Source organism: Oncorhynchus kisutch, unplaced genomic scaffold (assembly GCF_002021735.2).
Source record: "Oncorhynchus kisutch isolate 150728-3 unplaced genomic scaffold, Okis_V2 scaffold4052, whole genome shotgun sequence".
Classification (NCBI taxonomy): domain Eukaryota; kingdom Metazoa; phylum Chordata; class Actinopteri; order Salmoniformes; family Salmonidae; genus Oncorhynchus; species Oncorhynchus kisutch.
This window is the reverse complement of record NW_022265997.1, coordinates 31,691-55,184: the sequence shown is the minus strand read 5'-3', so window position 1 is coordinate 55,184 and position 23,494 is coordinate 31,691. Positions and strand designations below refer to the sequence as shown.

The following is a 23,494-nucleotide window of genomic DNA, read 5'->3' as shown; positions in this document are numbered from 1 at the left end:
TGAAGCATGGTGGTGGAAGCATCATGCTGTGGGGATGGTTGTCAGTGGTGAGAACAGAGAGAAGTCAGGATCGAGGGAAAATAGCGGTGCAACGACGCTCCCCAGCCAACCTGACAGAGCTTGAGAGGATCTGCAGAGAAGAATGGGAGAAACTCCCCAAATACAGGTGTGCCAAGCTTGTGGCGTCATACCCAAGAAGACTCCAGGCTATAGTCGCTGCCAAAGGTGCTTCAACAAAGTAATGCGTAAATAAGTTTAAATAGAAATTAACAACCACTTCTGAATACCACATAATGACAAAGCAAACACTGGTTTTGTGTGTAGATTGATGAGGGCGAGAAAAAAGTAATTTTAGAATAAGGCTGTAACATAAAAATGTGGAAAAGTCAAGGAGTCTGAATACTCTCCGAAGGCCCTGTATCTGTGACCAACAGACTGTATTCCCAGTCATGTAGTGCATCTGTGACCAACAGACTGTATTCCCAGTCATGTAGTGCATCTGTGACCAACAGACTGTATTCCCAGTCATGTAGTGCATCTGTGACCAACAGACTGTATTCCCAGTCATGTAGTGCATCTGTGACCAACAGACTGTATTCCCAGTCATGTAGTGCATCTGTGACCAACAGACTGTATTCCCAGTCATGTAGTGCATCTGTGACCAACAGACTGTATTCCCAGTCATGTAGTGCATCTGTGACCAACAGACTGTATTCCCAGTCATGTAGTGCATCTGTGACCAACAGACTGTATTCCCAGTCATGTAGTGCATCTGTGACCAACAGACTGTATTCCCAGTCATGTAGTGCATCTGTGACCAACAGACTGTATTCCCAGTCATGTAGTGTATCTGTATTCCCAGTCATGTGAAACCCATAAATTAAGGCCCGATTTCTTTATTTCAATTGATTGATTTCCTTATATAAACTGTAACTTTTAAATTGTTGCATTTTGCGATTAATATTTTTTGTTCAGTGTAGTAAGAAATACTCAAATTGACCCCCCCCCCCCAACATTTCCAAAGATGTAAACAAATGTGATCATAAACAGCGAGTTCAGCGATTACATGACTAATTTCAGATTCCTATTCCACGACGCCTCAAAAACAAATCAATCATGAACACACCTTATAATGACTAACCTATGGAAAGGACCCAGGAAACGCCACACAGCAGTCTGGAAAAACTGGTTTCACACATGCTTATAAGGGTCACCGTGACTTGGGAGACAAGATAATCCACTAAACCATAACGTGATTAAATAACTGTAATAACCACTTAAAGAAGGCTGTACAACACATGCCCCAGTACATTTGAAAGTTATTTTTGTCATTGGTGAATTAAATAATGTGATTAGCCACATGATCAGGTTAATTTGATTAGGAGAAACCAGAGCGACGTCAGAATCAGTGCAGGAGCCTAGTTCTGCCCTCAAGACTTCAGACTTAGAACTTGAAATGCCTAACGTGGATACAGGCAGACCGTAACTGCCAAGTTAACTTGTCTGCAGCGTAATATGGCTACTAGCTAGCCCTGTAGACCAGAACATGTGTTATCTAATGCATATGGCTACTAGCTAGCCCTGTAGACCAGAACATGTGTTATCTAATGCATATGGCTACTAGCTAGCCCTGTAGACCAGAACATGTGTTATCTAATGCATATGGCTACTAGCTAGCCCTGTAGACCAGAACATGTGTTATCTAATGCATATGGCTACTAGCTAGCCCTGTAGACCAGAACATGTGTTATCTAATGCATATGGCTACTAGCTAGCCCTGTAGACCAGAACATGTGTTATCTAATGCATATGGCTACTAGCTAGCCCTGTAGACCAGAACATGTGTTATCTAATGCATATGGCTACTAGCTAGCCCTGTAGACCAGAACATGTGTTATCTAATGCATATGGCTACTAGCTAGCCCTGTAGACCAGAACATGTGTTATCTAATGCATATGGCTACTAGCTAGCCCTGTAGACCAGAACATGTGTTATCTAATGCATATGGCTACTAGCTAGCCCTGTAGACCAGAACATGTGCTGTCTAATGCATATGGCTACTAGCTAGCCCTGTAGACCAGAACATGTGTTATCTAATGCATATGGCTACTAGCTAGCCCTGTAGACCAGAACATGTGTTATCTAATGCATATGGCTACTAGCTAGCCCTGTAGACCAGAACATGTGCTGTCTAATGCATATGGCTACTAGCCCTGTAGACCAGAACATGTGCTATCTAATGCATATGGCTACTAGCCCTGTAGACCATAACAGGTGTTGTCTAATGCTTTCACTTATGCATTACTTTTAAATGAATCGTCTGATTGTTTTGAAGCATTGACAGGATGCCTTTACCAGTGACTTATGCCCAGTCTAGGCTACAGTGGGAAGAACAGGACACAGAGTAGACTGTAAATACTGTGCTGTCTCTTCTCCCAATCACACCTGAAGCAGTCTCCCCCTTCCATGTACTGTAGCCTACAGTACAGTTATGTAATTGTACTGGGCCATGAGTTGTGAGGGGAGATCAGAGTAAAAACTGGGCGTTTTCTTTCTCTAAAATGTACAAACTCATCCATCATCTGATCTCACATACTTGTGTGGTCAGCAAACTAACTAGTAGTCATGGGACACAATATTGGAAGTCTGTATTAGTTGGGCTACTTGAGGTGTGCATTATTCTGGAGGACAGCGACGGAAAATAAAACTACCACGATAAAGCCGGCTTTACCAAAATGCAAAGGCAAATGAATTCTCTCGATTAACTATAAGTGAAATGTGTCCTTCGCTATCAAATAAACATCTGAAACCAACTTTAGTCCGAACCGCACCACATTCCGTGTTTCCATTAAACCACAAACTTCAGGCCTAAACATCCCACTGAATCTACCACAGTCCACACAGATGGGAAGTATTTCGGTTCCAAAGCTAACTAACTAACTAGCTAACTCATTTAACTAACTAGTTTCCAGAGAGCATAACTCACTGAGCTGCCTCTAGTTAGTTAAGACGTGGTTAAACATCCTTAGTTACTTAGTTACAGGAACAAAAAACGTAAACAACAACAAGCTAACGTTAGCTAGCAAGGTAACTATTAGGTAATACTTCCCAATGTTGACAATGAGGTTGTTGTTTTAAAAAAAAAGTTTTTACAGAACTTTTACAAATATAAATTCGAAATTAATACCATTACAATAAGCGAAATTGCTTTGCTTAATTAAAAGTTAGTTGAAGTGCCGTGCTAAAATTAGCGTTAGCTAGCTACTTGGTTAGCTCTCCAGCTAGCTACAGAAAACAGCTTTAAAACAACTCGTCTGATAATGATCATTTCAGCAAAATACAATATACAATTCTCGTCTTTAACTTACACAACGCTTCTGGAGATCATCCACGACACCATCTTTCCCAGATCGAGGTTAGCTGAGAGGCAGAAGAGAGAGACAGGACCCAGGGGCTGGAGGGGTAACGGGTACACGGGGGTGGTGGTGGTAGACACCGTAAACACCGGTAACAAGTTAATAACGACGAGCGATCTTCTCAAACATGTCCGTGAACTTTGAAAAAAAAAAACGTGTTGTTTCACAAATCTAAGTTAAAAGCGAGAGGTTACGATTTAGCCAGCTATGTTAAAATTATGTTGTATTAAAGCTTGTCCAACTCTCCTTTGGGTCCAACTCTCCTTTGGGTCCAACTCTCCTTTGGGTCCAACTCTCCTTTGGGTCCAACTCTCCTTTGGGTTCAACTCTCCTTTGGGTTCAACTCTCCTATGGGTCCAACTCTCCTTCGGGTCAAACTCCTTCACCTCTCTTCTGTCTGTGCTCCGCAGGCAGGAAGGAGCTCCACACCAGGCGACCTGAGATCAGATAGACCTTCCTCCTGCTTTGTCTCATTGGACAGAAGTGCCTGTTTACACCAATGCCGCATAACTATTGGCTAGTGAAGATGGTCCATGTGAAATAACGATGAAATATCATACTCAACTCTGATTGGTGTAGATTCGATGCGTGGCGAGTATGAACCAATCACGATAAAAAGCGTTGAGAATAGTATTGTTGCTTTACAAATACGCTGTTGTTGCAAGGAGGGACTGTAAAATAATAACCTCAACGGTTGGTAGTGATTTATTTAAAAATAGACAACACCTTTATTTAACCAGGTAGGCTAGTTGAGAACAAGTTCTCACTTGCAACTGCGACCTGGCCAAGATAAAGCATAGCAATTCGACACATAGAACAACACAGAGTTACACATGGAATAAACAAAACATACAGTCAATAATACAATAGAAAAAAACAGAAAAAATAAAACAAAAAGTTTATATACAGTGAGTGCAAATGAGGTAAGATAAGGGAGTTAAGGCAATAAATAAGCCAATGGTGACTAAGTAATTACAATATAGCAATTAAACACTGGAATGGTAGATGTGCAGAAGAGGAATATGAGATACTGGGGTGCAAAGGAGCAAGATAAATAAATAAATACAGTATGGGGATGAGGTAGATAGATGGGCTGTTTACAGATGGGCTATGCACAGGTGCAGTGATCTGTTAGCTGCTCTGACAGCTAGTGAGGAAGATATGAGTCTCCAGCTTCAGTGATTTTGTGCAAACTGTGCAAACTGGAAGGAAAGGCGACCAAAGGAGGATTTGGCTTTGTGGGTGACCAGTGAGATATACAGTGCCTTGCGAAAGTATTCGGCCCCCTTGAACTTTGCGACCTTTTGCCACATTTCAGGCTTCAAACATAAAGATATAAAACTGTATTTTTTTGTGAAGAATCAACAACAAGTGGGACACAATCATGAAGTGGAACGACATTTATTGGATATTTCAAACTTTTTTAACAAATCAAAAACTGAAAAATTGGGCGTGCAAAATTATTCAGCCCCTTTACTTTCAGTGCAGCAAACTCTCTCCAGAAGTTCAGTGAGGATCTCTGAATGATCCAATGTTGACCTAAATGACTAATGATGATAAATACAATCTACCTGTGTGTAATCAAGTCTCCGTATAAATGCACCTGCACTGTGATAGTCTCAGAGGTCCGTTAAAAGCGCAGAGAGCATCATGAAGAACAAGGAACACACCAGGCAGGTCCGAGATACTGTTGTGAAGAAGTTTAAAGCCGGATTTGGATACAAAAAGATTTCCCAAGCTTTAAACATCCCAAGGAGCACTGTGCAAGCGATAATATTGAAATGGAAGGAGTATCAGACCACTGCAAATCTACCAAAACCTGGCCGTCCCTCTAAACTTTCAGCTCATACAAGGAGAAGACTGATCAGAGATGCAGCCAAGGGGCCCATGATCACTCTGGATGAACTGCAGAGATCTACAGCTGAGGTGGGAGACTCTGTCCATAGGACAACAATCAGTCGTATATTGCACAAATCTGGCCTTTATGGAAGAGTGGCAAGAAGAAAGCCATTTCTTAAAGATATCCATAAAAAGTGTTGTTTAAAGTTTGCCACAAGCCACCAAACATGTGGAAGAAGGTGCTCTGGTCAGATGAAACCAAAATTGAACTTTTTGGCAACAATGCAAAACGTTATGTTTGGCGTAAAAGCAACACAGCTCATCACCCTGACCATACCATCCCCACTGTCAAACATGGTGGTGGCAGCATCATGGTTTGGGCCTGCTTTTCTTCAGCAGGGACAGGGAAGATGGTTAAAATTGATGGGAAGATGGATGGAGCCAAATACAGAACCATTCTGGAAGAAAACCTGATGGAGTCTGCAAAAGACCTGAGACTGGGATGGAGATTTGTCTTCCAACAAGACAATGATCCAAAACATTAAGCAAAATCTACAATGGAATGGTTCAAAAATAAACATATCCAGGTGTTAGAATGGCCAAGTCAAAGTCCAGACCTGAATCCAATTGAGAATCTGTGGAAAGAACTGAAAATTGCTGTTCACAAATGCTCTCCATCCAACCTCACAGAGCTCGAGCTGTTTTGCAAGGAGGAATGGGAAAAAGTTTCAGTCTCTCGATGTGCAAAACTGATAGAGACATACCCCAAGCGACTTACAGCTGTAATCGCAGCAAAAGGTGGCGCTACAAAGTATTAACTTAAGGGGGCTGAATAATTTTGCACGCCCAATTTTTCTGTTTTTGATTTGTTAAAAAAGTTTGAAATATCCAATAAATGTCGTTCCACTTCATGATTGTGTCCCACTTGTTGTTGATTCTTCACAAAAAAATACAGTTTTATATCTTTATGTTTGAAGCCTGAAATGTGGCAAAAGGTCGCAAAGTTCAAGGGGGCCGAATACTTTCGCAAGGCACTGTACCTGCTGGAGCACGTACTACGAGTGGGTGCGCTATGGTGACCAGTGAGCTGAGATAAGGCGGGGCTTTACCTAGCAGAGACTTGTAGATAACCCGTAGCCAGTGGGTTTGGCGACGAGTATGAAGTGAGGGCGAACCAACGAGAGCGTACAAGTCGCAGTGATGGGTAGTGTATGGGGCTTTGGTGACAAAACGGATGGCACTATGATAGACTGCATCCAATTTGTTGAGTAGAGTGTTGGAGGCTATTTTATAGATGACATCGCCGAAGTCGAGGATCGGTAGGATCGTCATTTTTACGAGGGTATGTTTGGCAGCATGAGTGAAGGATGCTTTGTTGCGATATAGGAAGCCGATACTAGATTTAATTTTGGATTGGAGATGCTTAATGTGAGTCTAGAAGGAGAGTTTACAGTCTAACCAGACACCTAGGTATTTGTAGTTGTCCACGTATTCTAAGTCAGAACCGTCCAGAGTAGTGATGCTGGACTGGCGGGCGTGTGCTGGCAGTAATCGGTTGAACAGCATGTATTTAGTTTTACTTGCATTTAAGAGCAGTTGGAGGCCACGGAAGGAGAGTTGTATGGCATTGAAGCCTTCTGGAGGTTAGTTAACACAGTGTCCAAAGAGGGCCCAGAAGTATTCAGAATGGTGTCGTCTGCGTAGAGGTGGATCAGAGAATCACCAGCAGCAAGCGCGACATCATTGATGTATACAGAGAAGAGAGTCGGCCCGAGAATTGAACCCTGTGGCACCCCCATAGAGACTGCCAGAGGTCCGGAAACAGGCCCTCCGATTTGACACGCTGAACTCTATCAGAGAAGTAGTTGGTAAACCAGGCGAGGCAATCATTTGAGAAACCAAGGCTGTCAAGTCTGCCAATAAGAATGTGGTTTGATTGACAGAGTCGAAAGCCTTGGCCAGGTTGATGAATACGGTTGCACAGTAATGTCTCTTATCGATGGCGGTTATGATGTTGTTTAGGACCTTGAGCATGGCTGAGGTGCACCCGTGACCAGCTCTGAAACCAGATTGCATAGCGGAGAAGGTACGGTGGGATTCGAAATGGTCGGTGATCTGTTAATTACTCTGGAGCACATCACATAGTTTTAATTTTCAGAGAGATAAAGAGTCACAACACAGAGAGAAACCTATATCTGTTATCATGGATACATATATGTGCATAATTATATGCTCCAGAGTGGAGCAGCGGTCTAAGGCACTGCATCTCAGTGCTACAGGCTTCACTACACACACAGTTCAAATCCAGGCTGTATCACCACTGGCCGTGATTGGGAATCTCATAGGGCGGTGCACAATTGGCCCAGCATCTTCCGCGTTAGGGTTTGGCCGGGGTAGGCTGTCATTGTAAATAAGAATTTGTTCTTAACTGACTTGCCTAGTTATATATACATTGATTCATTTCATGCCCTGTGCTATAAAGTATTATCTCTTATACAACACCGTACAACAACAAAACCATTTGAGATATTGATCCGTCTCATAGGGTTTAGAAAATATTATGATATACGCAGTAGAGTAGATCAAGAATAACTCGTTAACATGGTGATTACTACAATCACAAAAACAAAGTGTCTGGCTTCTGATGAACCGTATACTATTGTGTTCTGGTCAGGTTTCTGATGAAACGTACTATTGTGTTCTGGTCAGGTTTCTGATGAACCGTACTATTGTGTTCTGGTCAGTAACCTACAGATGGGAGATCAGAGAAAAAGCAGACCACTGGGAGCCTCCCGTTCCATGCAGTGGATTTAGTCTGTGAACAGGGGAAAGCCCTACAGTGTATTTCAGCTATTTTAAAGAGAGAAAACACATAAATGTCCACTCCACTCTACAGTGAAGTAAACCCCAGTACACCATCCCGTTGCACATGATCTAATCCAATCAACCTCAGCTACAGGAGACGTTCTCCAAATGCACTGCAGAGGACTAATGTAATAAGAGACCATTGTATTAACCCAAATGGGCTTTCTTCTAAGGTCTTTAGTGAGCTATACATTAGCTCACAATGCTCTACTACTAATACACAGTAGTGGCCTGCTAACTTGTATAGTGATAGCCCCTTGTCGGAAAATATAGATGTATTTCTATTTAGTAAATGGTAATGTCCAAGAATGTAGGCAGTCTAACGGCCCACAATGATGTAGCAACATTAGCAGGACAGGAGACGAAACAGACTAAACTTAGTGGCACGGTGTTCATCACAGTATATTCACTATTTCCTCATGTCATATAATGTATAATGCATCTGGCATCTGATAGAATCTGTGGATTGAACTGTGGACTCCATCCACACAGTGGCAAGAAAAAGTATGTGAACCTTTTGGTAATACCTGGATTTCTGCACAAATTGGTCATCAAATTTCATCTGATCTTCATCCACTGGGATTGTCTGCCTCTAACCCTATTACAGGGGCTGAGTCACTGGCTTGCTGGTGCTCTTCCATGCCGTCCCTAGGAGGGGTGCATCACTTGAGTGGGTTGAGTCACTGACGTGATCTTCCTGTCTGGGTCGGCACCCCACCTTGGGTTCGTGCCATGGCGAAGATCTTTGTGGGCTATACTCGGCCTTGTCTCAGGATGGTAAGTTGGTGGTTGAAGATATCCCTCTAGTGGTGTGGGGGCTGTGCTTTGGCAAAGTGGGTGGGGTTATATCCTGCCTGTTTGGCCCTGTCCGGGGGTGTCCTCGGATGGGGTCACAGTGTCTGCTGACCCCTCCTGTCTCAGCCTCCAGTATCTATGCTGTAGTATTTCATGTGTCGGGGGGCTGGGGTCAGTCTGTTATATCTGGAGTATTTCTCCTGTCTTATCTGGTGTCCTGTGTGAATTTAAGTATGCTCTCTCTAATTCTCTTTCTCTCTTTCTCTCTTGGAGGACCTGAGCCCTAGGACCATGCCCCAGGACTACCTGGCATGATGACTCCTTGCTGTCCCCAGTCCACCTGGCCGTGCTGCTGCTCCAGTTTCAACTGTTCTGCCTGCGGCTATGGAACCCTGACCTGTTCACCGGACGTGCTACCTGTCCCAGACCTGCTGTTCTCAACTCTCTAGAGACAGCAGGAGCGGTAGATATACTCTTAATGATCGGCTATGAAAAGCCAACTGACATTTACTCCTGAGGTGCTGACTTGTTGCACCCACGACAACTACTGTGATTATTATTATTTGACCCTGCTGGTAATTTATGAACATTTGAACATCTTGGCCATGTTCTGTTGTAATCTCCACCCGGCACAGCCAGAAGAGGACTGGCCACCCCTCATAGCTTGGTTCCTCTCTAGGTTTCTTCCTAAGTTTTGGCATTTCTAGGGAGTTTTTCCTAGCCACCGTGCTTCTACACATGCATTGCTTGCTGTTTGGGGATTTAGGCTGGGTTTCTGTACAGTACTTTGATATATCAGCTGATGTAAGAAGGGTTATATAAATACATTTGATTTGATTTGATCTAAGTCACAACAATAGACAAAACAGTATGTTTAAACTAATAACACACAAACAATTATACGTTTTCACGTCTTTATGGAACCTACCATGTAAAGATTCACTGTGCAGGGTGGGAACAAGTATGTGAACCCTTGGATTTAATAACTCATTTGGCAGCAATAACCTCAACCAAACGTTTTCTGTAGTTGAGGATCAGACCTGCACAACTGTCAGGAGGAATGTTTTCTGTAGTTGCTGATCAGACCTGCACAACTGTCAGGAGGAATGTTTTCTGTAGTTACTGATCAGACCTGCACAACTGTCAGGAGGAATGTTTTCTGTAGTTACTGATCAGACCTGCACAACTGTCAGGAGGAATGTTTTCTGTAGTTACTGATCAGACCTGCACAACTGTCAGGAGGAATGTTTTCTGTAGTTGAGGATCAGACCTGCACAACTGTCAGGAGGAATGTTTTCTGTAGTTGCTGATCAGACCTGCACAACGGTCGGGAGGAACGTTTTCTGTAGTTACTGATCAGACCTGTACAACGGTCAGGAGGAATGTTTTCTGTAGTTGAGGATCAGACCTGCACAACGGTCGGGAAGAATTGAGGAAAATTCAGTTTCAGTTCAGCAATATTCTTGAGATGTCTGATGTGAACCGCTCTCTCGACGTCATGCCACAGCATCTCAATCCAGAAGGCCTATTTTCTTCTGTTGAAGCCATTCTGTTGTTGATTTAATTCTGTGTTTTGGGTCGTTGTCCTGTTGCATCATCAAACTTCTGTTGAGCTTCAATTGGCGGACAGCCTTACATTCTCCTGCAAAATGTCCTAATAAACTTGTGAATTTGTTTTTCTGTCAATGATAGGTCCAGCAAAGCAGCCCCAAACCATGATGCTCCCTCCACCAGACTTTACAGTTGGGATGAGGTTTTGATGTTGATGTGCTGTGCCTTTTTTTCTCCACACATAGTGTTGTGTTCCTTCCAAACAATGGCTGGAACTGTAGTTTCATCTGTCCACAGAATATTTTGCCAGTAGCGCTGTGAGAAATCCAGGTGCACTTTTGCGAACTTCAGACATGCAGCAATTTTTTTTTTTGGACAGCAGTGGCTTCTTCCGTGGTGTCCTCCCATGAACACCGTTCTTGTTTAGTGTTTTACGTATCGTAGACTCGTCAACAGAGATGTTAGCATGTAAGTATGCAAGTCTTTAACTGACACAGTAAGATTCTTCTGAACCTGTGCTCTTGCAGTCATCTTTCACTTACGGCCACTCCTAGGGAGAGTAGCAACAGAGCTGGACTTTCTCCATTTATAGACAATTTCTAGACAACATCAAGGCTTTTAGAGATACTTTTGTAACCCTTTCCAGCTTTATGCAAGTCAACCATTCTTAATCTTAGGTCTTCTGAGATCTCTTCTGTTCGAGGCCTGGGTCACATCAGGCAATGCTTCTTGTGAACAGCAAAGTCACATTTTGTGAGTGTTTTTTATAGGGCAAGGCAGCCCTATAGGCAGCCCTATATGTTCATGAATGTTATTCATGAACACGCCAGGAGGCTGGAGAGATTCCCCACGGGATCCCTGGTCTCACAAGCGAAGCTGAACACTGATGCCACATTGGTGCATTGAAGAGACAAGGCTTAACCTCTCCATGAACTGCCAGGGAAGATGTTGCTACACAATGTCAACATTACAACATTACGTGCTTCTACACCTGCATTGCTTGCTGTTTGGGGTTTTAGGCTGGGTTTCTGTACAGCACTTTGAGATATCAGCTGATGTACGAAGGGCTATATAAATAAATTTGATTTGATTTGATTACAAGGCTGTTCAAAATGTGGAATCTTTACAATAACGGATAAAGATAGAATGACATTCCTCTTAAGTCAGACAATTGCATTTTTCTCTGTACGCTACATGCGAGGATTTGATGAATGCACGAAGAAGCACTGACTGAAAGCATGATGCCACTGAAGGGTGCGATGCCATTTCTGATTGCAGTCATTGGTGTTCAAGTGTCTGAACATTAGACTGGTGGAATTGTCTGCTCTGCTTCGGTACATCTCAGCTGGTTGGACTCTGTTTTCAGGAGGAGAGTGTATCGGGGTCCTAAAAGGCACCCTATTCCCTATATAGTGCACAACGTTTGACCAGGGCCCATAGAGTAGTGCACTATGTAGGGAATAGGGTTCCGTTTGGCCAAGCAGCACAGTTTAACAGCCGTCTCAGGTGATATGTAATTCTATCAGCAGCGGGGATCTGTTTCTCCGTCTACTGCCCTGAAGGTAACACAAGGCTGATTGGCTCCAGTGGACAGGCTTTACATACAGCGAGACACCTTCTCCTTTATAATACAGGCAGCACAGCACAGCCATAAGGCAGCACAACACAGCCATAAGGCAACACAACACAGCCATAAGGCAGCACAGCACAGCCATAAGGCAGCACAGACATAAGGCAGCACAACACAGCCATAAGGCAACACAGCCATAAGGCAGCACAGCCATAAGGCAACACAGCCATAAGGCAGCACAGCCATAAGGCAACACAGCCATAAGGCAGCACAGCCATAAGGCAGCACAGCACAACAATAAGGCAGCACAACACAGCCATAAGGCAGCACAACACAGCCATAAGGCAGCACAGCACAGCCATAAGGCAGCACAGCACAGCCATAAGGCAGCACAGCCATAAGGCAGCACAGCCATAAGGCAGCACAACACAGCCATAAGGCAGCACAGCCATAAGGCAGCACAGCACAGCCATAAGGCAGCACAGCCATAAGGCAACACAGCCATAAGATAGCACAGCCATAAGGCAACACAGCCATAAGGCAGCACAGCCATAAGGCAGCACAGCCATAAGGCAGCACAGCACAGCCATAAGGCAGCACAGCCATAAGGCAGCACAACACAGCCATAAGGCAGCACAGCCATAAAGCAGCACAGCACAGCCATAAGGCAGCACAGCCATAAGGCAACACAGCCATAAGGCAGCACAGCCATAAGGCAACACAGCCATAAGGCAGCACAACACAGCCATAAGGCAGCACAGCCATAAGGCAGCACAGCACAGCCATAAGGCAGCACAAAAATCTAATCAAATCAAATTGTATTTGTCACATACACATGGTTAGCAGATGTTAATGCGAGTGTAGCGAAATGCTTGTGCTTCTAGTTCCGACAATGCAGTAATAACCAACAAGTAATCTAGCGAACAATTCCAAAACTACTATCTTATAGACACAAGTGTAAGGGGATAAAGAATATGTACATAAGATATATGAATGAGTGATGGTACAGAGCGGCATAGGCAAGATACAGTAGATGGTATCGAGTACAGTATATACATATGAGATGAGTATGTAAACAAAGTGGCATAGTTAAAGTGGCTAGTGATACATGTATTACATAAAGATGCAGTAGATGATATAGAGTACAGTATATACGTATGCATATGAGATGAATAATGTAGGGTATGTAAACATAATATTAGGTAGCATTGTTTAAAGTGGCTAGTGATATATTTTACATCATTTCCCATCAATTCCCATTATTAAAGTGGCTGGAGTTGAGTCAGTGTGTTGGCAGCAGCCACTCAATGTTAGTGGTGGCTGTTTAACAGTCTGATGGCCTTGAGATAGAAGCTGTTTTTCAGTCTCTCGGTCCCAGCTTTGATGCACCTGTACTGACCTCGCCTTCTGGATGATAGCAGGCAGTGGCTCGGGTGGTTGTTGTCCTTGATGATCTTTATGGCCTTCCTGTGACATCGGGTGGTGTAGGTGTCCTGGAGGGCAGGTAGTTTGCCCCCGGTGATGCGTTGTGCAGACCTCACTAGCCATAAGGCAGCACAACACAGCCATAAGGCAGCACAGCCAGAAGGCAGCACAGCACAGCCATAAGGCAGCACAACACAGCCATAAGGCAGCACAGCACAGCCATAAGGCAGCACAACACAGCCATAAGGCAGCACAGCACAGCCATAAGGCAGCACAACACAGCCATAAGGCAGCACAGCACAGCCATAAGGCAACACAACACAGCCATAAGGCAGCACAGCACAGCCATAAGGCAGCACAGCCATAAGGCAGCACAGCACAGCCATAAGGCAGCACAGCCATAAGGCAACACAACACAGCCATAAGGCAGCACAGCACAGCCATAAGGCAGCACAGCCATAAGGCAACACAACACAGCCATAAGGCAGCACAGCACAGCCATAAGGCAGCACAGCCATAAGGCAACACAGCACAGCCATAAGGCAACACAACACAGCCATAAGGCAGCACAGCACAGCCATAAGGCAACACAGCACAGCCATAAGGCAACACAACACAGCCATAGCAGCACAGCACAGCCATAAGGCAGCACAGCCATAAGGCCAGCACAACACAGCCATAAGGCAGCACAGCCATAACGCAACACAACACAGCCATAAGGCAGCACAGCACAGCCATAAGGCAGCACAGCCATAAGGCAGCACAACACAGCCATAAGGCAGCACAGCACAGCCATAAGGCAGCACAGCACAGCCATAAGGCAGCACAACACAGCCATAAGGCAGCAGAACACAGCCATAAGGCAGCACAGCCATAAGGCAGCACAGCATCGCCATAAGGCAGCACAGCCATAAGGCAGCACAGCCATAAGGCAGCACAACACAGCCATAAGGCAGCACAGCATAGCCATAAGGCAGCACAGCCATAAGGCAGCACAGCCATAAGGCAGCCATAAGGCAGCACAGCCATAAGGCAGCACAACACAGCCATAAGGCAGCACAACACAGCCATAAGGCAGCACAGCCATAAGGCAGCCATAAGGCAGCACAGCCATAAGGCAGCACAGCACAGCCATAAGGCAGCACAGCCATAAGGCAGCACAGCCATAAGGCAGCACAGCCATAAGCCATAAGGCAGCACAGCACATAAGGCAGCACAGCCATAAGGCAGCACATAAGGCAGCACAGCCATAAGGCAGCACAGCATAAGGCACACAACACAGCCATAAGGCAGCACAGCACAGCCATAAGGCAGCATAAGGCACACACACAGCCATAAGGCAGCACAGCCATAAGGCAGCACAGCCATAAGGCAACACAACACAGCCATAAGGCAGCACACAGCCATAAGGCAGCACAGCCATAAGGCAACACAGCACAGCCATAAGGCAGCCATAAGGCAGCACAGCACAGCCATAAGGCAGCACAGCACAGCCATAAGGCAGCACAACACAGCCATAAGGCAGCACAACCATAAGGCAGCCTCAGGGGGAGAGCTGTAAAGGGATAAACAGAGAAACACACTAAACATATCATAGATGTTTCCCTAAACTGGAGCTGCATCAACAAGAGAAAACAACACTTACATAAAAAAAGAAGAAAAATAAACATCAACATCATTTTCTTACATGTAAAATATCTCTTATGTATTTTATATCTGTCAAGTTATTATCAAAATATACACCACTAATATTCAATATAATAATACATCATTTTATTTTTTGGGACAAATGTACATAATGTTTCAGCAGCAAAACCAGGTGGACTGGGGACAGCAAGGAGTCATCAGGCCAGGTAGTCCTGAGGCATGGTCTCAGGGCTCAGGTCCTCTGGGAGGGGAGAGGGAGAGAGAGAAATAGAGAGAGCATACTTAAATTCACACAGGACACCGGATAAGACAGGAGAAGTCCTCCAGATATAACAGACTGACCCTAGCCCCCCGACACATAAACTACTGCAGCATAAATACTGGAGGCTGAGACAGGAGGGATTGGGAGACACCGTGGCCCCATCCGAGGACACCCCCGGACAGGGCCAAACAGGAAGGATATAACCCCACCCACTTTGCCAAAGCACAGCCCCCACACCGCTAGATGGATATCTTCAAACCACCAACTTACTACCCTGAGACAAGGCTGAGTATAGCCCACAAAGATCTCCCCCACGGCACGAACCCGAGGGGGACGCCAAACCCGGACAGGAAGATCACCAGGATGTGCACTCAAAGCGTGCGCTGACCAACTGGCAAGTGTCTTCACTGACATTTTCAACCTCTCCCTGTCTGAGTCTGTAATACCAACATGTTTTAAGCAGACCACCATAGTCCCTGTGCCAAAGAACACTAAGGTAACCTGCCTAATTGACTACCACCCCGTAGCACTCACGTCTGTAGCCATGAAGTGCTTTGAAAGGCTGGTCATGTCTCACATCAACACCATTATCCCAGAAACCCTAGACCCACTCCAATTTGCATACCTCCCTAACAGATCCACAGATGATGCAATCTCTATTGCACTCCACACTGCTCCAAGCTCATCAATAAGCTATGGACCCTGGGACAAAACACCTCCCTCTGCAACTAAATCCTGGACTTCCTGACCGGTCCGCCCCCAGGTGGTAAGGGTAGATAACAACACATCCGTTACTCTGATCCTCAACACAGGGGCCCCTCGGGGGTGCGTTCTCAGTCCCCTCCTGTACTTCCTGTTCACTCAGGACTGCATGGCCAGGCACAACTCCAACACCATCATTAAGTTTGCTAATGACACAACAGTGGTAGGCCTGATCACCGACAACGACGAGACAGCCTATCAGGAGGAGGTCAGAGCCGTGTGGTGCCAGGACAACAACCTCTCCCTCAATGTGATCAAGATAAAGGAGATGATTGTGGACTACAGGAAAAGGAGGACCAAGTACGTCTCCATTCTCATCAACAGGGCTGTAGTGGAGCAGGTTGAGAGCTTCAAGTTCCATGGTGTCCACATCACCAACAAACTATCATGGTCCAAACACACCAAGACAGTCGTGAAGAGGGCACGACAAAACCTATTCCCCCTCAGGAGACTGAAAAGATTTGGCATGGGTCCCCCAGATCCTCAAAAAGTTCTACAGCGGCACCATCAAGAGCACTGACTGAATGACTGGTTGTACCACTGCCTGGTATGGCAACTGCTCGGCCTCTGACCGCAAGGCACTACAGAGGGTAGTGCGTACAGCCCAGTACATCACTGGGGCCAAGCTTCCTGTCATCCAGGACCTCTACACCAGGCGGTGTCAGAGGAAGGCCCAACAAATTGTCAAAGATTCCAGCCACCCTTGTCATAGACTGTTTATTCTGCTGCCGCACGGCTACTGTTCTCTGCTGCCAATGACTGGAACGAATTGCAAAAATCACTGAAGCTGGAGACCCATATCTCCCTCACTAACTTCAAGCACCAGCTGTCAGAGCAGCTCACAGATCACTGCACCTGTACACAGCCCATCTAACTACCTCATCCCCATACTGTTATTAATTTTTTGCTCATTTGCACCCCAGTATCTCTACTTGCACATTCATCTTCTGCACATCTACTATTCCAGTGTTTAATTGCTATATTGTAATTACTTCGCCACCATGGCCTATTTATTGCCTTACCTCCCTTATCTTACCTCATTTGCACACACTGTATATAGACTTTTTCTATTGTGTTATTGACTGTATGTTTGTTTATGTCATGGGTTCTCAACTAGCCTACCTGGTTAAATAAAGGTGTTCTCAACTAGCCTCCCTGGTTAAATAAAGGTGTTCTCAACTAGCCTACCTGGTTAAATAAAGGTGTTCTCAACTAGCCTACCTGGTTAAATAAAGGTGAAATATATATATATATTTTTAAAAGCGGTAAGTCTAGGTCCAAAAGGCTTCTCAACAGCTTCTATCCCCAAGCCATAAAACCTCTGAACAGCCAATCAAATGGCTACCCAGACTATTTGCATTACCCCTCAGCCTTTTACGCTGCTGCTACTGTCTGTTTATTATCTTTGCATAGTCACTTTAACTCTACCAACATGTACATATTACCGGAATTACCTCGACTAACTTTTGCCCCTAAACATAGCCTCGCTATTGTTATTTTACTGCTGCTCTCTAATTATGTGTTACTTTTATTTCTTATTTTTTACTTATCTTTTTTTTTTACTTAACACGTATTTTTCTTAAAATTGCATTGTTGGTTAAGGGCTTGAAAGTAAGCGTTTCACTGTAAGGTCTTCTTCACGTGTTGTATTCGGCGGCATGTGACAAATCCAATTTGATTTGATTTGATATATTCATTTTTGTAACAGTGGTAGAGAATAGATCTGTGTCTGGCGGACGGAGAAGTCTGCTGCTGCGGTGTTACACGGTCGTCTGTCTCCGGGAGCGGAGGGATACAGTGTTTCACCACGGCAGTGATGTGGGTGCGGAGGGATACCATATTTTACCACGGCAGTGATGTGGGAGCCGAGGGATACCGTGTTTCACCACGGCAGTGATGTGGGAGCGGAGGGATACCGTGTATCGCCACCGCAATGATGTGGGAGCGGAGGGATACCGTGTATCGCCACGGCAGTGATGTGGGAGCGGAGGGATACCGTGTTTCGCCACGGAGCTGAAGATCGACTGTTTACGGGTGGAGACTGCAAGGAATTTAAATCCCCCCGGGTTGTTACGCTACACGTAAAAGACGAAATAACAGTGGTAGTTGATGTGCTTCTTTGGATTATTCAGTACAGTTTAATGTAGTACATGTGAGCTCGATAGGCCGTCGGTGTTAGAGTTTTCCAGGGGGTTGTTTTCGCTGTCAGTGGATGGCCATGGCGGTGGAGACGCGACCGGAGCTGGTTGGGAAGCGGTTCCTGTGTGTCGGTGGAGACGAGCCGCTGGATCTCCGGGATATCGGCCGCTGGGGCTGGCGAGCTGGGGTCATCCGAGCCGTTACTCACCGGGACAACAACCATTCAGAGTTGACGGTAAGGAATTTTATATTATTTTTAATGGTTTGCCCGACCGTAGACCGATGAGGCATTTGGTGTTGGTTTGGCTTTGTAAAGATGAAGTTAGCTTCTTAACGCCATTAGCTTGTTTTCAGTCGTTATTGTCATATAATTATAATAAATACATAGATAATGTATCTTGTATGAAGTAAATTTAGTTTTGTATCTTTTATAACTGTTTGGCAGTAGCGTCAGACGTTAGTCTTGATCTATCTACGGTAAACCTGACGTTATGCTAGTTTAGCTAACTGGCCGTTAGTAGGGCGCGTGTCAACAATGTCAGAGATTTCTAACAGCAAATAAACCCGAGAGAGATGAGAGAGAGCAGGGAGAGATATCATGGAGACATAAGTCAGAGATAGCAGAGAGAGAGAGAGGGGTAAGCAAGCAGAGATAGCTGGGACCGGTTTCCCAAAATCATATTAAGGCTAAATGAATCGTCAGAACCATTGACCTGTGATTAAATTACCTAGTTAGCCATCGTCGAGTCGATCACAGTTCTAGCGACCCTTTCCTCGATTTCCACATCAAGGCTGAAATTCCATGCCTTGTACAATAATTGTCTAGAACCTGAAGTGCATATTAACAACTGGCATGCCCACCAGTTGTATAGAGGACAAACATGTTGAATGTGCGGGCTAAATAGGTCAATCATTCCAGATTTGTCCTAAATCACAGGGCCCATGTAAAAACCCACTATTTGTTGTTGTTTGTTGCCAGATTTCTAATGGTAAAGCAGTGTTGCTAATGTAGCCTACGTGAATACTGTCTGACAGGTAGCCAGATAAATGAATAGTTGCATTTACTTTGGGCCCCTTTTTATCAGCCAGGAATGAACAGCTGAGGGAACACAAGGATTTAAGATTAGATCATCATGTCACACACAACTTGCCATTGTACTAGTGTCAGTAGCTAGAATAGCAACACAATTACACTGTCTGGCTGTGGGTTGCTGGTTGAACTGTCTGGCTGTGTGTTGCTGGTTGAACTGTGGCTGGTTGAACTGTCTGGCTGTGTGTTGCTGGTTGAACTGTGGCTGGTTGAACTGTCTGGCTGTGTGTTGCTGGTTGAACTGTCTGGCTGGTTGAACTGTCTGGGTGTGTGTTGCTGGTTGAACGGAGACCTGTCTGGCTGTGTGTTGCTGAGTTGGGAATCTGTAAATGTGTAGCTAGCTAGGCTGTGACACGCTGTTGTGCCAACAATAGCTTCTATAAGTGTTTGGTTAAGAGTACTGTGTGTGTGTGGAGGGAGAATCAACATGCCGTACAGTATGTTTTGAGGAGTAGGATCTGAACAAGAACACCTTGGCTACACTCATTCATTCTTATCACTGTTAAAACCAGAATGCATGTAGGCCAGCTAGTTGTTTCAATGACTTTTGTTTCAGAAAAAATACACCAATCATTTTACTATGACAATAACGGTACTTGAAATGAACATGTTATTTTGTTGCCCTAGGAGACAGAATGTAACATGAGACCAGTGGTGGTCAGCAGCACCCCTCCCCCAACGGTACCACAACATAAGGCAGCCATGTCTGTGTTCTATGACAGTAGGCTCTCTCTGGTTTCCAGATTGCAAAGCCAGGAGGCCAGGCCGCCGGGGTTCGGGCCCCTGTCAGGAGGCCAGGCCGGGTTTCGTCTAGGCTAGCACTACATCTCCACAGCAGCTGATTATCAGACACTGCCTTTCCAGCGTAGGTCTGATAGTTCTCCTAGATTAAATCCCTAACTTTCAAAATAGGATAGGTCATGTCAATTCCTACTAGCGCCAGTACAGCCCTGGTAATCCATAATTACCGCTCTGTCCCTCTTCACCAGAGTGTAACATGTTGTTTCACACAGTTGAAGGACACTAACAAAGCATTGTATAACATCAAGATGTCTTACACAATAGAGGATCCTCAAACGTCTGCCTGGCCCCACCCTCTGCAGTGAAGAGTTTCATTACTGGAACACTGGGAAGGAATTGATTGTTTGGATTAACAGTAACTCTGTGTAACTCCATAAATACCGTTTTTTTAAACACGTCCTCCTTAAAGAACCTGTTTAGTTACCTTGGTAGGCTGTAGACTAGGTGGTCTCAGTAACCTGGAGTGGGACCCACTTCCTGTTCCCAGTCAGATACATGTTGGAATCATTGGGTCCTGTTGAGTTGCCAGGAGGTGGAAACATGTCTTTGATGTCGTAGGATTATACAGCTTTATTTACACCACTACTGATTGTTTCAGATGTCTGGTGGTTAGAGTGGAGGGGCGGCAGGTAGCCTAGTGGTTAGAGTGGAGGGGCGGCAGGTAGCCTAGTGGTTAGAGTGGAGGGGCGGCAGGTAGCCTAGTGGTTAGAGTAGAGTGGAGGGGCGGCAGGTAGCCTAGTGGTTAGAGTGGAGTGGAGGGGCGGCAGGTAGCCTAGTGGTTAGAGTGGAGTGGAGGGGCGGCAGGTAGCCTAGTGGTTAGAGTGGAGTGGAGGGGCGGCAGGTAGCCTAGTGGTTAGAGTGGAGTGGAGGGGCGGCAGGTAGCCTAGTGGTTAGAGTAGAGTGAAGGGGCGGCAGGTAGCCTAGTGGTTAGAGTGGAGTGGAGGGGCGGCAGGTAGCCTAGTGGTTAGAGTGGAGTGGAGGGGCGGCAGGTAGCCTAGTGGTTAGATGAGAGTGGAGGGGCGGCAGGTAGCCTAGTGGTTAGAGTGGAGTGGAGGGGCGGCAGGTAGCCTAGTGGTTAGAGTAGAGTGGAGGGGCGGCAGGTAGCCTAGTGGTTAGAGTGGAGTGGAGGGGCGGCAGGTAGCCTAGTGGTTAGAGTAGAGTGGAGGGGCGGCAGGTAGCCTAGTGGTTAGAGTGGAGTGGAGGGGCGGCAGGTAGCCTAGTGGTTAGAGTGGAGTGGAGGGGCGGCAGGTAGCCTAGTGGTTAGAGTGGAGTGGAGTGGAGGGGCGGCAGGTAGCCTAGTGGTTAGAGTGGAGTGGAGTGGAGGGGCGGCAGGTAGCCTAGTGGTTAGAGTGGAGTGGAGTGGAGGGGCGGCAGGTAGCCTAGTGGTTAGAGTGGAGTGGAGTGGAGGGGCGGCAGGTAGCCTAGTGGTTAGAGTGGAGTGGAGTGGAGGGGCGGCAGGTAGCCTATTGTTGGTTAGAGTGGAGGTAGAGTGGAGGGGCGGCAGGTAGCCTATTGGTGGTTAGGGTGGAGGGGCGGCAGGTAGCCTATTGGTGGTTAGGGTGGAGGGGCGGCAGGGCGGCCTGGTGGTTAGGGTGGAGGGGCGGCAGGGCGGCCTGGTGGCTAGGGTGGAGGGGCGGCAGGGCGGCCTAGTGGCTAGGGTGGAGGGGCGGCAGGGCGGCCTAGTGGCTAGGGTGGAGGGGCGGCAGGGCGGCCTAGTGGCTAGGGTGGAGGGGCGGCAGGGCGGCCTAGTGGCTAGGGTGGAGGGGCGGCAGGGCGGCAGGGCGGCCTAGTGGCTAGGGTGGAGGGGCGGCAGGGCGGCCTAGTGGCTAGGGTGGAGGGGCGGCAGGGCGGCCTAGTGGCTAGGGTGGAGGGGCGGCAGGGCGGCCTAGTGGCTAGGGTGGAGGGGCGGCCTAGTGGCTAGGGTGGAGGGGCGGCCTAGTGGCTAGGGTGGAGGGGCGGCCTAGTGGCTAGGGTGGAGGGGCGGCCTAGTGGCTAGGGTGGAGGGGCGGCCTAGTGGCTAGGGTGGAGGGGCGGCCTAGTGGCTAGGGTGGAGGGGCGGCCTAGTGGCTAGGGTGGAGGGGCGGCCTAGTGGCTAGGGTGGAGGGGCGGCCTAGTGGCTAGGGTGGAGGGGCGGCCTAGTGGCTAGGGTGGAGGGGCGGCCTAGTGGCTAGGGTGGAGGGGCGGCCTAGTGGCTAGGGTGGAGGGGCGGCCTAGTGGCTAGGGTGGAGGGGCGGCCTAGTGGCTAGGGTGGAGGGGCGGCCTAGTGGCTAGGGTGGAGGGGCGGCCTAGTGGCTAGGGTGGAGGGGCGGCCTAGTGGCTAGGGTGGAGGGGCGGCCTAGTGGCTAGGGTGGAGGGGCGGCCTAGTGGCTAGGGTGGAGGGGCGGCCTAGTGGCTAGGGTGGAGGGGCGGCCTAGTGGCTAGGGTGGAGGGGCGGCAGGGCGGCCTAGTGGTTAGAGCGTTGGGCCAGTAACTGAAAGGTTTCAAGATCAAATCCCAGCACTAACGAGGTAAAAATCTGTTCTGCCCCTGAACAAGACAGTTAACCCACTGTTTCCCGGTAGATTGTAAATAAGAATTTGTTCTTAACAGACTTGCCTAGTTAAATAAAGGTAAAATTAAAAATAGTAGTGGTTTCTAGAATGTCTCATAAATCTTCTGTACTAAATGTCTTTGATTCTCGTTGCTTTTGTCTTATTTACTGTTGGTTACAGTGACACACAGTATTAATTGACATAATGGTAACAACAAACTGCCCGAGAACATCGTACTTTCCTGAAAGTATATAGCTCTGCCTGCTGATTGGCCTCTTTATTCTGTAGCAGTGTGAGTCACTGGCTTGGTACTTTGATATTTCAGACAGCAGAGCTCTCATTAGGAGTGGAGAGAGAGAGAGAGACTCTCTTTCACCAATGGCTGGACTGTATCCCGTAGCAACAGCGGCCTAGCCATGTGAATGACGGGTCCTCTGAGTTCACCAGCTCTAGTTAGCTCCACGTTGCTTAACATTCTCCTGCTCCACATCAGGACACGATCAGATTCAGATCCTATTTAACACTGCCTGTTCTGCCCTCGTAGACATGGTAACCTAATGAGAAGGACAAGGCCGGTGTTGGATGTAGCTTCAATCATAGAGTATTTATGGTACGTTTTACCGTATAGGCTCGCCTACATGTCATGTATCATCTGTGTCTGTTGACTGATATAAAGGATTGCTACGTCATGTAGGCCCGACCTTCATCATTTACACTTCTGTTTTTCACACGATTTCACTGCTTTTCCCCAGGAAATATATACTTCTCACCCTGTTGTCTTTATGCCCAGTTAGTAGGCT

The 23,494-nt window shown here is 46.6% G+C and overlaps 1 protein-coding gene across 1 annotated transcript in view; it reads right to left on the bottom strand.

Annotated features, from left to right (window-relative positions):
* LOC109877712 (receptor expression-enhancing protein 3) overlaps positions 1–3,925 on the bottom strand; it is a 38,291-nt gene extending 34,366 nt beyond the window's left edge. Inside the window, exon 1 of the mRNA XM_031822046.1 lies at positions 3,370–3,925. Within this exon, the coding sequence (XP_031677906.1) occupies positions 3,370–3,401 (32 nt within the window). The 5' untranslated portion in view covers positions 3,402–3,925. The remainder of the gene's footprint in view (positions 1–3,369) is intronic.
* Between the last annotated feature and the right edge of the window lie 19,569 nt (positions 3,926–23,494).